The sequence below is a fragment of the Aureobasidium melanogenum genome (genome assembly GCF_000721775.1).
Source record: "Aureobasidium melanogenum CBS 110374 unplaced genomic scaffold scaffold_15, whole genome shotgun sequence".
In the NCBI taxonomy this organism is placed as follows: Eukaryota; Fungi; Ascomycota; class Dothideomycetes; order Dothideales; family Saccotheciaceae; genus Aureobasidium; species Aureobasidium melanogenum.
This window is the reverse complement of record NW_024470067.1, coordinates 89239-102352: the sequence shown is the minus strand read 5'-3', so window position 1 is coordinate 102352 and position 13114 is coordinate 89239. Positions and strand designations below refer to the sequence as shown.

General features: G+C 49.6%; 4 protein-coding genes across 4 annotated transcripts; 2 read left to right on the top strand and 2 right to left on the bottom strand.

The window, feature by feature from the left end:
* Positions 1-470: 470 nt before the first annotated feature.
* On the top strand, positions 471-1832 carry M437DRAFT_85758 (BSD-domain-containing protein; the record flags this gene model as incomplete). Its single annotated transcript, XM_041028340.1, has 2 exons — positions 471-1440; positions 1501-1832. 2 exons carry the CDS (start codon positions 471-473, stop codon positions 1830-1832), a joined length of 1302 nt encoding a protein of 433 aa, XP_040878323.1.
* A 233-nt stretch (positions 1833-2065) lies between these two features.
* Positions 2066-4171, bottom strand: M437DRAFT_52174 (Ran-binding-domain-containing protein; the record flags this gene model as incomplete). Its single annotated transcript, XM_041022310.1, has 1 exon — positions 2066-4171. The coding sequence occupies one exon, from the start codon at positions 4169-4171 to the stop codon at positions 2066-2068; it is 2106 nt and encodes a 701-aa protein (XP_040878322.1).
* Positions 4172-4599: 428 nt separating this feature from the next.
* M437DRAFT_51804 (uncharacterized protein) lies at positions 4600-9714 on the top strand (the record flags this gene model as incomplete). Its single annotated transcript, XM_041022244.1, has 2 exons — positions 4600-5773; positions 6143-9714. 2 exons carry the CDS (start codon positions 4600-4602, stop codon positions 9712-9714), a joined length of 4746 nt encoding a protein of 1581 aa, XP_040878321.1.
* Positions 9715-10151: 437 nt separating this feature from the next.
* M437DRAFT_52006 (glutathione degradosome) lies at positions 10152-13071 on the bottom strand (the record flags this gene model as incomplete). The annotated part of the gene is made up of 2 exons (XM_041022279.1): positions 10152-11921; positions 11971-13071. The coding sequence occupies 2 exons, from the start codon at positions 13069-13071 to the stop codon at positions 10152-10154; spliced, it is 2871 nt and encodes a 956-aa protein (XP_040878320.1).
* Between the last annotated feature and the right edge of the window lie 43 nt (positions 13072-13114).

Sequence of the window (13114 nt, the reverse complement as noted above, 5' to 3'; positions counted from 1 at the left end):
GAACTCATCTGCCGGTGATATAGCGGTATCCACGACCATATCACATAGAGAAACCGTCCAAAAAGAGACGAAAGGCAAAAAGACGGTTGGAACACTTGCAACTTGAAGCAAAAAGAGAGACACAAAGTACAGTCGCTTGACACTATCAGGACTGGCAAAAATGGAGTAGCTGGGAATCGAACCCAGAACCTTCTCCAACTCAGAACTGCTCGATGAGCAATGCTAAGAAGATGTCATACCACTAGACCACAACCCCATTTGATGGAGCACGTTTGAGACTCAATACAATATAATTCATCGCTCTCCTCTCGATTGAGCGTCATCAGCATGTGAATGCCGCAAGCTTAAAGACCCTGGAAGCTTCTCCACCCCCCCAGCGGTGAAGCCCCTCGAGAAGCTCCTGACACTTTCCACACAACCTTCACCTCTCTATCTTATCCTCGAATCATCCTTACCCACACCCAGCCAGCATGGATTTCGCCTATGACCAAATTCAAGAGGAGTCTTTACCCTCTGACCACTCCAGCCAACAGAACACCACCAACGCCGACGCCCCCATCACCCTCGAAACCGAACTTCAACAAGCCTTCAAAGCCGTCTCTGCATCACCCTGGGGAGCCCGTCTGGGCGGCTTCTTCGCAAGCGCAAAAAAGCAAGGAGAGTCGCTATATTCCGACGCACAGAAGGAATATGCCTCGAGGAGCGAACAAGCCGCAAAAGTAGCTGGAGAGTTGCAAAAGTCGATTGTGGAGAGTACGAGGAACATCAGTATCAATCATGATGCTGCAAATACTTCATTCTCAGATCCGACGTTTGCGTTGCCAGAAAACGTGGATCAGGGGAAGGGAAAAGAGAAAGAAGTGCAAAGGGAGGAATCACAACCAGCAGCACGACCAGACTCACTGCCCGCCGACATCGTCAAAGAAGCAACCTCGCTAGTCTCACTATTACGTTCCAAAGCCACCGCCGCAACCGCAAACATAAATCTGCAAAAGATCCAAGCAGCAGAGGATGCAGCAGACGAAGCACTTCTCAAATTCGGCACAAACATAAAGTCGTTTTTGAGGGATGCTGTCACCGTCACTGCACCTTCTACATCTTCAGATAGTGCGGAAGTGCTCTTTGAGACTAACGATGCAGAGGGCAAGAGAGTTATTCACTCGTCACGCTTTGATGCGCAGCTGCATGTTATCCATACGTCAGCTCAGAGCTTTACTTCCGATCCTGATAGTGCCGAGTATGCCGAGTTTGCAAAGGAGTTCGATATTGCCGCAAAGACGGATGCTATTGCTGCAGACTTGGAAAAGTACCCAGAGCTAAGGAGAGCAATGGAGAAACTCGTGCCCGAGAAGGTCGAGTACGCCACTTTCTGGACGCGATACTACTTCTTGCGCAAGGTCATCCAGGAGGAAGAAGTCAGAAGAAGAGAAGTCCTCAAAGGTACATTTACAACCCTCAATTTCCCCTTGTAGCCCAGATACTAACATACCCTCAAAACAGGAGCAACACAAACCACAGACGAAGACCTCACTTGGGGCTCCGACGACTCAGACGACGAAGAAGACAAAGCAGCCACACCCACAAAGCAAAAAACTCCTGTTCCTACTCCTGCAACTACCACTACTCCCTCTGCTGCATCAACACTCAAGCCCGAAGCTGCCACATCCCAAACCCACGAAGAAGAAACCAAATCCGTGTCTTCGAGCGACGCATCCTATGATATGGTTTCAGGAACCACCAGCAGAGCAGCTGGCTCGCCGAAAGATGAAAAAAGTGATAAGATTGCTGCGGCAAAGATTGAGGAGGAGAGTGATGAGGAGGATTGGGAGTAGGCTTGAGGAAGATCACATACAATCTGGGTAACGCAAGCGAAAGGTTTCGAGTTATGGTGGTTTAGGAGTAGTAGGTAAAGGAAGGAGTACAGGAGTTGGGTTAAATGAGAATTCATATGAGAAAGCCAGGCTAAATGAAAACGCTATGCTATGCTACGCTACGCTGAAACCTTTGATGCCGATGCTGTACGATGCTGCAAATCACTTCCATCTCGATTCCCCTCTTCGCCAAATCACGAACCAGGACTTTCTCGTCCAAGTGGACTCCTAGGCATACCTTCCCTCTTCCTCAAAACACCTTTCCTCCCCTTCTGTTCCGGCGTTCCTAGATATCTCTGCGCCACAGGACTCTGACTCCCCCTATCTCCTCTGATCTGCGGCGAAGGACTAGAAGGCATACTCGAACTACTTCTCTGACCAGAGAAATAGCCCGGATACTCTATACTCTGTCTTATTTCCCCAACTCCCCAGCCTAGTCCTTCAGAAGCTTCTCTGAATCCTCTTTCGTATTCGCTTTCTGTTTCTGGCGCTGGTGTGTTTCCACTTCTAGGATGCTGTAGGTATTCTTCGCCGCGGCGTTTGATGGGACTTTCATCGTAGGGATCAAAGCCAACTCTTCGTCGCGCATCTCTGCGTACCCGTTGTCGATACTCGGCATTAGAGCCTGCACCAGTGGTTGCGCTGTCTTCGAGGAAGAAATTCAAGAGTTCGTCTTCGATGGTGAGATGAGAGGATTGGCGGAACTGTTGGAGGGCGGTTAAACGGATGAGCATCTCGAGAAGGGACAAAGAGGTGCGAATTGTAGTTTGTGGTGTTGGTGTTGAGGTTGGAGCGGCGAGTTGTTGGGTTGAAGGTGTGTTTAGAGTTGGTGAGGAGGATGGATGGAGGTTTAGAGAGGAGAGGCCGTTTGTGAGATCGGGGTCTAGTGATGCTTGACGAGGTCGGGGTGTGCTGATGGGATCTGGAGTCGAGACATCTTCGTCTTCTTCTTCCTCGTCGGACGAAGGTTCTTCGGTGTAGACTTCGAAGGCTATCCATTCTGGATCCAGATCTGGAGGTAGTCGCCAGTGAGCATCAGGGTCGTGTCGTTCCGGTGTCTCTTTTGTCTCAACGTGAGGTTGTGGTGTTGAGTCTCGCAAAATTTGGGCATTGATCTGCGCTTGTTCATCCAAGTCCGTGTCGTCGCTATCTTGAGTCTGCGGGCGTTCGTCTTCTTCGTCATCGTCATAGTAATCTTGCTCCTCAGTGTATCTTCTCTCCATCATGCGTCGTGGTGGTTCAGCGTGGATGTCGCGTTTGAGGAGCAGGATGGGATTGTTAGTTTCGCCTTCGGATCCAATGTTAAGAATCTTGCCAGTATCCGCGTAGAATATCTTGGAAATCTCATGAATGGGAATGACGTCTCGAATACCTGCAAGAGCGACATCCTCGAATGGGCCAGGCTGGGGCTCGTCTTCCTCAAAAGTGTGTACTCTGTCGTCGTCCAGATCTTCAACCACAACTAGCTGGTAGGCGTACTCGACTGACGCGTTATCAGAAGGTAGCTCTTTGGGGAAGTAACGCGCGCCGCTCGGCGTCGTCAGGTTTCCAGGCAGATTGTACAGACTGTCCAGTGGAACTCGCACCAGCTTGACTCTGGCTTTGTGGATGACTTCCTTCCAGGTAGTTTCTCGAGCGCTTTGTTCATCATGTGGTCTATTGGTATGACTGGCGAAGAGCATGTAGACTGATAAGGTATAGACTGGACCAACTTGGACGTTCTGACTAGGAGCCGCAGTATACTGCGAGTCGGCCGCTGTGAGGAAAGTGCTGGCCTGCAAGAGGCGAGATGGCGAGACTGTAGCAGGCAGATTTGTAGACAGATTGACTCCAGAAGTGGTGATGGCGAGGTTGATCAAAGGCACAGCATCTTCTATTCGATCAAGTAATTTCTTGACGTCCGAAACGATAAGTTGCAACTCAAGCTCATTCTGCTCCTTGGACTTTGCCCGCGAACTCTTCCGACGGTACAGCTCCTCTTCGTTGGCAGCATTCGCAAGACGAATGCCAAGAGCTTGAATTTCCCAGCGCAAGTCCTTGGTCAGAGTGACAGCAGATTCCAGAGAAGTGTTTCCACGAGCGGCAATCAACTCTATCATATCGATGGCTGGTGAGATAATCCGGATCTTGCTTTCCAGGCGGACTTGAAGGTTTAGCAGTTCTTCCCGCTTGCCTCCTCTCGGAGCTGTCTTGACCAGTCTTGAACATTGTCGTATGGCATATGTGCTTGTGATAGCTATTCCTGAACGGATGGCATAGTTCATAGCCTGCTGGGTGACTTTGGCTAGTAGAATATCCATGATTACTGCAGTAAAGATGGTCGTCTGTTCTGGAGCAGACTTGGACTGCAGTAGCTGGAGCCAGAGATGATTGTTGAAGTTCACAAAATGAGGTGCAGCGTTAGGCTGCAATGGCGTTTGTTTCAAGCGGACAACGAAGTTCAGGGTGTTTGTTTCAAGTGCCGGGAGTGTTTACACATGGGCGTCATTGGTCCTTGCGCTTGCGGCTCCGGCTCGGCCCGCCGCTGTGCAGTTTATGCAGACGAGCGCGTGCAAATTGATGTCGTCTCCTAATCGCGTCTCCTTGGGTCGCACCTTCCATTCCACGCGACTCACTGTGGCAAAACAGCTAGCAACCGCCAAATCCACGCGTCCCATGCGCCGAGTCAATTGAACATGATACCAAGAACTTCGATACGCCCCATACAAACACCAGACCCAGGCCCGTCATGGTGCTTTGTCGTGTCCGATTGAACTGCGTGGATCACTACCAGGCATATCCCGGACCGCTCGATCCCCCACTATGGGGTGACCCCTCCTTGTTGTCGCAAAGAAATCTCCCTCAAGTTCCTGTGATTCGCGTCTTCGGCGCAACAGAGACTGGCCAAAAGATATGCCTACACATCCACGGCGCATTCCCATATCTTTACATCGAGTACACAGGCCCCATCGATCGCGCCTCTGTCGACGAGTACATTGCAACCCTCCGAGTATCCATCGATCATGCCCTGGCAGTATCATATAGAAGAAACACCGCAGACGCAAAAGCTATCTTCGTCGCCCATATCAGCCTTGTGAAAGGTGTTCCCTTCTTTGGCTATCATGTCGGCTACAAATACTTTCTCAAGATCTACCTTCTCAATCCATCCAATATGACTCGTCTGTCCGATTTGCTCCATCAAGGCGCCATTTTGAAGAAACCTTTCCAGCCATACGAGAGCCACATGCAGTTTCTTGCCCAATGGATGTGCGACTTCAACCTGTACGGCTGCAATTATATCGACACAGACAATCCCTTCTTTCGTGATCCAGTCCCTGACGTCCACGAGCTCACCAATCCTGATCACGAGTGGCACGACAAGTCTATCCCGGATTCACAGCGTCTGAATGTAGACCAGTTCCAACGCCAGAGCCATTGTAGTGTCGAAATTGACATTCGTGTACAAGACATTTTGAACAGAAACGAGGTCAAGGATAGATCATTGCATCATGATTTTGTCGAACGACTCAACCATCTGGCACCTGAAGAAAAGTTCGTACAGTCTATGGCTGGCTTGTGGAGAGACGAAACAATCAGGCGCAAGAAGCGCATGGGTATCACAGATCCCGGCAGCAGTCCCTTCCCGCCAGAAGTTCTCGTCTCCATGTCGCACGATCCCCGCAACACTGAAAATGGCGGTTGGATACACGAGGAGGAGTTTCGCAAGCTTGTCGAAGAGCTTGCCAAAGACGAACGAGAGAGGATGGGTGGAAGCGCTCCATCATTTGATACCTTTGTCAAGCCTCGCGAAGAAGGATTCCCTGTTCAAACTACTCTTGAGAGTGTGGAAGAGCTCTTTCACGAAAAGTGGCAGTTCGCTTCCGCAGATGCACCTCAACACCTCACGCAAAGACTTGCTGAAGGTGGTCTCGACTCTGGAGATGCACTTGTAGATGAATCCAGTATTCTGCAACTGATGGCAGATGAGGAGTCGTACGGTTCTGACGAGGATGTTGCTCGTGAGATCGCCTTGACCCAAGCCAAGCAAACGAATCAGAATACTGCACCAGATGTTGAAGCTGACGATGAGACTCGACCCGATGGCGACGACTACGCTCAGCAATTTCTTGATCCTCTGGACTCCATGTCCACTGCATCTCTACCTCCTACCTCGCAACCTACAAAGGACGAGCAACCGCCTGTTCCCGCACCAATAGCTCCGGCCGTTGAAGCTCAAGCTGGAAAGAAGCGTCAGTTGGCCGATGGAGAGGCATCTGTCAAACGTCGAAAAGTGGTTGGTTTCACCGAGAATGATCAGGGTCATCCTGGTGAGACTGTCAATTCGAGACGCAAGAACTTCAAAGTCAAGGATTGTGTATCGACTTCTCAAGTCATGGCGGAAGCTGAGGCCGATGAGGGAAGTGACTTGCTCAACGACCTTCCTCCTGCATCTACACAATTGCCAAATAGCCAGGACAGTAGCAAAAGGAGAATTTCACAGACTTATCCAGTTGTGAAGAACCCGCATGATACTGAGTCCATTCTGCGTCTCAGTCAAAGAGAGAATGTACCTGGACAGAGAAATACCACGACACCTGCGAAGTCGAGCCAGCTCAGGCAACATGAACTCTCATCCCCGTCCTTCGGCAAATCAAGGTACACTGCAAATGCTACCCCTTCAAGGCAGACCGTCATTTCTCCTGCTGCGAGGAAGCTAGCAAGCAATTATTGTAAGAGTTTCGATGAAGGCGTTAATGGCGTTGTCATCTTCGCTCAAGCACCGCCAAAACGAACGGACGTCTCGACAACAATGATCGATCACGGGGCTCCACCAGTAATCTATCAAGATGCATACTACAGTGATGAAGTTGATGTACCTGAGCGATCGAGAGAGTATGCTGGCCAAGAATTCAAGCTTGAAAGCAACACCGTTCCATTTCTACCGGAATTTGATCCCACAGGCGAGTCTGATGCCTCTCGAGGAGCCAAAGTTCCAATTGTTCTCGACAAAGCCAAAGAAGAGCTTGAACATCAGGCTCGACGGCAAGACTGTTTCCTCAAACGCTGGGAAATCGAAGCTCGTCCTCCGTCTGTCTCGGAAGTACAGAGCTGGCTGCGCGCTAAGTGTCCGACTGTCGAACCTGCTCTGGAGGAGGACGACGGCGAGATTGATCATCCTCCATCTCAGCAAGACTTTCTGAAGCGCAGTAAACAGATGCTTTCGCAGATTGAAGGTCCAACCCAACGAAACAAACATGGCTTCAAATTTTCTCAGAGGAAGAAATCAACAAGTGTGCAGCACGCGGTTCAATACATGTCTATCATGAGTCTTGAAGTCCATGTCAATTCTCGAAGTGATCTGGCTCCTGATCCTGAGCATGATGAGATCGCATGTATCATTTGGTCGTTGAAAGCAGACGATACTGATCTTGTTGGGAATGCTGGACATGACGACAAATACGTTGGAGTCATCGTGTTGTCTACTGAAGAAGATCTGGCTGAACGTATGCGAAAGTCAATTGGCGTGGATGTCGAGGAAGAAGACAACGAGCTGGACGTTTTGAATCGATTGGTTGACATTGTTCGTGAATATGATCCGGATATTCTCACTGGTTACGAGGTACACAACTCGTCATGGGGCTACCTGATTGAACGTGCTCGTCTACAGTACGAGTTCAATTTGTGTGAAGAGCTTTCCCGTGTCAAATCTCAGTCTCATGGTCGCTTCGGCAAAGATGCAGACAAATGGGGATTTGAGCATACATCGACAATCCGCATTACTGGTAGACACATGATCAACATTTGGCGTGCTATGAGGAGCGAACTCAACTTGCTGCAATACACCATGGAGAATGTTGTGTTCCATCTTCTTCACAAGCGCATTCCTCACTACTCTTTCGCGGACTTGACAAGATGGTATAAGAGCTCAAAGCCTCGAGACCTGGCGAAAGCACTGGATTATTTCATCACTCGTGTCCAACTTGACCTCGAAATTCTTGACGCGAACGAACTAGTGCCTCGTACGTCTGAACAAGCACGATTACTTGGTGTCGACTTCTTCAGCGTCTTTAGTCGAGGTTCGCAGTTCAAAGTCGAGTCACTCATGTTTCGAATTGCCAAACCCGAATCTTTCGTCCTTGTGTCTCCTAGTCGAAAGCAGGTCGGCCAGCAAAATGCCCTTGAATGTTTGCCTCTTGTCATGGAGCCTCAAAGTGCTTTTTACAACAGTCCCCTGCTTGTACTCGACTTCCAAAGTTTGTACCCGAGTGTGATGATTGCATACAACTATTGCTACTCCACATGTCTTGGTCGCATCACTCCATGGCGAGGACAGAACAAGATGGGTTTTACAGACTTCAAGCGTGATCCTGGTCTACTTGATCTTGTCAAAGATAAGCTGAATATCTCTCCAAATGGTATGATGTACGTCAAACCTGAGATGCGCAAATCATTACTTGCCAAAATGTTAGGCGAGATTTTGGAGACTAGAGTTATGGTCAAGTCAGGCATGAAAGTGGATAAAGATGACAAGACACTGCAACAACTTCTCAACAATAGACAACTTGCCTTGAAGTTGATTGCCAATGTCACTTATGGCTACACATCAGCGTCTTTCTCTGGTCGCATGCCGTGTTCAGAGATCGCAGACTCTATCGTGCAAACTGGCAGAGAAACGCTCGAAAAAGCCATTGCACTCATCCACTCAGTCTCGAAATGGGGAGCTGAAGTCGTCTACGGCGACACAGATTCCCTCTTCGTCTACCTCAAAGGCCGCAGCCGCGAAGAAGCCTTTGTTATTGGTGATGAAATCGCAAAAGCGGTAACCGACATGAACCCACGCCCCATCAAATTGAAGTTCGAAAAAGTATACCATCCCTGTGTGTTGTTGGCTAAAAAACGCTACGTCGGCTTTAAATACGAACACCCCTCCCAAACAGAACCAGACTTTGACGCCAAAGGCATAGAAACAGTGCGTAGAGATGGTACTCCTGCCGAACAAAAAATCGAAGAAAAAGCGCTGAAACTGCTGTTTCGCACTTCTGATTTGTCGCAAGTAAAAGCATATTTCCAAGCCCAGTGTCATAAAATCATGACTGGCAAATTCTCGATTCAGGATTTTTGCTTTGCGAGAGAGGTAAAGTTGGGCACGTATTCGGATAAAGGAGCTGCTCCTCCTGGTGCGCTGATTGCTACGAAACGTATGCTCAAAGATGCGAGACAAGAACCGCAGTATGGGGAACGAGTTCCTTATGTGGTTATCGCTGGCGGGCCAGGTGCACGCCTTTTCGAACGCTGTGTCGAACCCGAACGATTGCTTTTCGACGAACACGCAGAACTCGATGCCGAGTACTACATCAGCAAAAACCTCATCCCGCCTCTTGAACGCATATTCAACTTGGTAGGCGCGAATGTGCGCGCTTGGTATGATGAGATGCCTAAAGTGCAAAGGGTACGCAATATCGGCGCTGCAGGCAAAGGTGGTGGAAATAAGACTATGGAGTCGTACATGAGCATTTCCACCTGTGTGGTGTGTAGAGTCAAACTCTCCGCCCCAGCGCCAGGAACAATCACCCTTCCCCTCTGCGCTAAATGTGCAGCCACACCATCACTGACTCTTCTTGCTCTGCGCAACAAACTCCGTGCTGCGGTGACCAAAAAGAACGATTTGGATACTGTATGCAGGAGTTGTGCTGACATACCCAACGGCGATGATGTCAAGTGCGACAGTAGAGATTGTCCTGTTTTCTACAGTAGAGTCAAAGCTACCGCCAAACTCGGAGTGGAAAAGGAGAGGTTGGAGGGCGTTATTGAGGCGATTGAGAAATTAGAGGAAAAGAAGGTTAGGGAGATGTTTGAGTGGTGAAATCAAATTACCTGCCAACTTCGAAGGAAGCCTTCTCCAACTATGTACACATGAACTTTAACGACTCTTTCTAGCTTGCCTTGCCTTTGACGCAAATCCTTACTAATGCGATTCTGTAGCTTCTAACTTTCTGTCTGGATTATGTCGGATAGACCAGCAAGCTAGGTTTTGATTATTGACAGGGCATGTATATGTGAGGAAAGCGTGCCAGATAAGACTGATGACCCAAAGCGGTTGTTTGACACAAGGCGATACACGAAAAGGGGGTATCTATATTTCTGTGTTTTGAACTGTTGTATCTAAGAATGCTTGTTTCCAAACCCCAAAAGAACGCCTCATTCCAAACTCCTAATTGCTCAATGCTATGCATAATATGGCCCGAACGCCCTTATCTCTCCATCCAATCTCCCACTCCAATCCATCACACTACCCAACCCCTACTTCATAGGCAAATCCTTAAACACCCTCTTGAAAATATCCTTACTCTTATACAAGTTCACCAATCTCAGTCTCTCATTATCCAAATGCGCAGAATCAGACGCTTGGCCACAAGGGAAATGTGCAGCCGGAGCTCCGAACTCTTTTTCTAGGAAGCGGATGGCAGGGATGGAACCTCCCTCTCTGATGTAGAGAGGTTTGGTGCGTGGTTTTTTGGCGGAGAGTTGGGGGAGAGGAAGGGAAATAGAGTCGTTGGTGATGTCGGATAGGGCGGAGGTATTATTGGGTCCACCATTGGCGAGGACGGACGAGGTGGTAGGCGATGGTTTGGAAATGTTTGTGTTTTGCACTTCCTCCTTTTTGGGGATTGTGACTTTGAGGGCGTTTTCTTTGCTGACAGCTAGAGAAGATTTTCTGCGATGTTGAGGGACTTCGGGAATAGGTCCCCACACATCCATGATTGCCTTGTCGAGGGTTTGGAAGATTTGGTTGTTGAAGTCGCCGAGCCAGGGTTCGGCTTGATGGTCGATAGTGACAATCATGCGGTTGTGTGATCCCAGCTTGTTGAATTCTGATTGCAAGTACTTGATCAGTGCTTCTCCTACTGTGTCTGCTTCTTGATTTGGCACCAGACGAAGTGACAGAGCTGCTTTTGCGAGCCTGGGGATGATTGTCGCATTTGCAGGACCAGACGTTTGGAAGCGGTGGACTGTCAATGAAGCCTCTCGCCAACGACGCATGAGAGAAAGTGAAAGATCTCGAGGGTCACCAAGATCGGGGTTCCTAGCAACCAGAGCTTGAGTAATGTCCTCATAAAGAATCTCCTCTTCCTTGCTCAGTTCGGGAATAGGGTCGTAGAATTCAGGAATCTTGACCTTGCCGTGGGTGCCCGTGAGTGTAGACAGCAACATGACAAGATCCTTCAGAGGTTCATCAAGCTGCGAACTTCCATCGACACCACTGTGCAAATCAGGGTGATCACTCTCAACCTGAACGGTAGCGTGAATAACGCCACGAAGACCATAGGTGACGCAAGGTATCGAGTCGTCCAGCCAATAACTGTTAGCAAGCAGGATCCAGTCGACATCTCCAATGGTCTGTTTGTGCTGTTTGACGGCATTTGCAAAACCGCGCGAACCACTTTCTTCTTCACCTTCAATCAGGAAGATGACATCTGAGCCAAGGGCTTGCTCTGACATGAGTTCGGCGCAGGCAAAAATTGCAGCCATGATTGGACCTTTGTTGTCCGATGTGCCTCTTCCGTAAAGATAACCGTCGATGCCTTCCATGACGAAAGGGTCAGTGATCCATTTGCCTTGCTCGTTGTCGGCAGCAACGACATCGTAATGACCGTAGAACAAGACCTTCTTCCTGGTTGCCGCAGTGGATGGGTTGCCTCTGAAGCGAGCGAGGATGACGGGGTTGGAGCCGTCTTCGGTGGGCAGCATCTCAGTGGCAGCACCAAAGCTCTTGAAGACGGAACGAAGATATGAAGCACCGCGACGACAATCACCCTTGTACTTGGGATCTGAAGAGACGGTACGGTAGGCGATGAAGCGTTTGAGATGGTCAAGCATCTGCTCATCAGTTGTTCTCTTGACAGCAGTCGGCGACATGATGCAATCGCTGACATCCCAAACAGCGACAGTATCGTCGTTGGCACCAGTCACATACAAAGGCTTGCCCTTGTGGTATGTGAAGGCGGAAGTTAAAATCTGACCTTCGTGGGCGCGAAGTCTGCTGGCGCATTGATATTGACGGTCGAATTTCTGCTGCATGTTAGAATAATGTCGTTTCATCGAAAGAGTGCTCACTTACCCTCACGTAACCGGTAACGGCGGCGGAGAACATATACCCGCCGCCAATACAGATTGACAAGACATCATCTCTATGCGCCTTCAAGCTTCGTACGAGCTGTCTCGTCTCCAAATCCCAGACATTGACCTCACCGCCAGTGCGGCCAGAGTAGAGGAAAGTGGCATCAAGGGCAAGAGACAAGATAGATTGGCCTTCCTCTCTGCCATCGTCCAGTGTATAGAGCAGATCAATAGCACCACCACGATTCGCATCCATAGTCCACAGGTTGATAGCACCATCGCCACCAGCGGAGATCAAGACCTGATCGCCCGGAGCATCAGGCACAACACCCTTTGCCAACATCATGCAATAAACATAGCCATAATGCGCAAAGTGCTTGATGTTGTCCTGATCGATCTCCAAAACATCGCCTCCAGCAGCATGTCTCGCAGGAAGACCTTGATCCGCCGGTCTGGGAGTTCTAACACCGCCAGGCCCCCGTGAGTCGAAGAAAGGATCTTCTCTCAACGATGGGTGATCGTTTAGCTTCGGCTTTGGTCTGTGATCCTTCTCTTTCAAGTCATACCACTGGATACTGGTGTTTTGAGCGCCGAGGTAGACGGTACGTAGCAAAGACGAGTATGCGACGCAAAAGACATCGCCGGTATCGTAGCGCGAGTACAGCGAGTAGACGTGTTGGTATGTGTTCAAGTCCCAAACATTTGTAATGCGGTCGGCAGCGGTGGAAAAGAGCAGGTTTTCTTCTGGACAGATGCAGAGGTCGAGGACGCTGCTTTTGTGTGCTTCGAGCAGGGCAATGCGGTCGTACGTGTCGAGCGAGTAGACGAGGATCTCGCCGCGTTGGGTGCCAGCAAAGATGGCATCATCTGAAAGGGCGAGAGCAAGAACTGAAGCATCATGGCGTAATCGGTGGGAGAGAGTGGGTAGATTGTGCTGTTGTTGTTGTTGTTGCTGCAGCTGCGTCTCCAAGTCTTGGTTGTAGCTGCCTCTCGAAGCGGGAAGTGACGGTCGTTGTTGCGGAAGGAGCTGTTCGTCGGTTTCAGAGCCTGCATTTGGAGAATCCACCGTCAGCGACAATCGTAATCGAGACCGCGACGACATGGTGTATTGTCATGTAGAGATGAGCATTTGGTCCGGCGCTTAT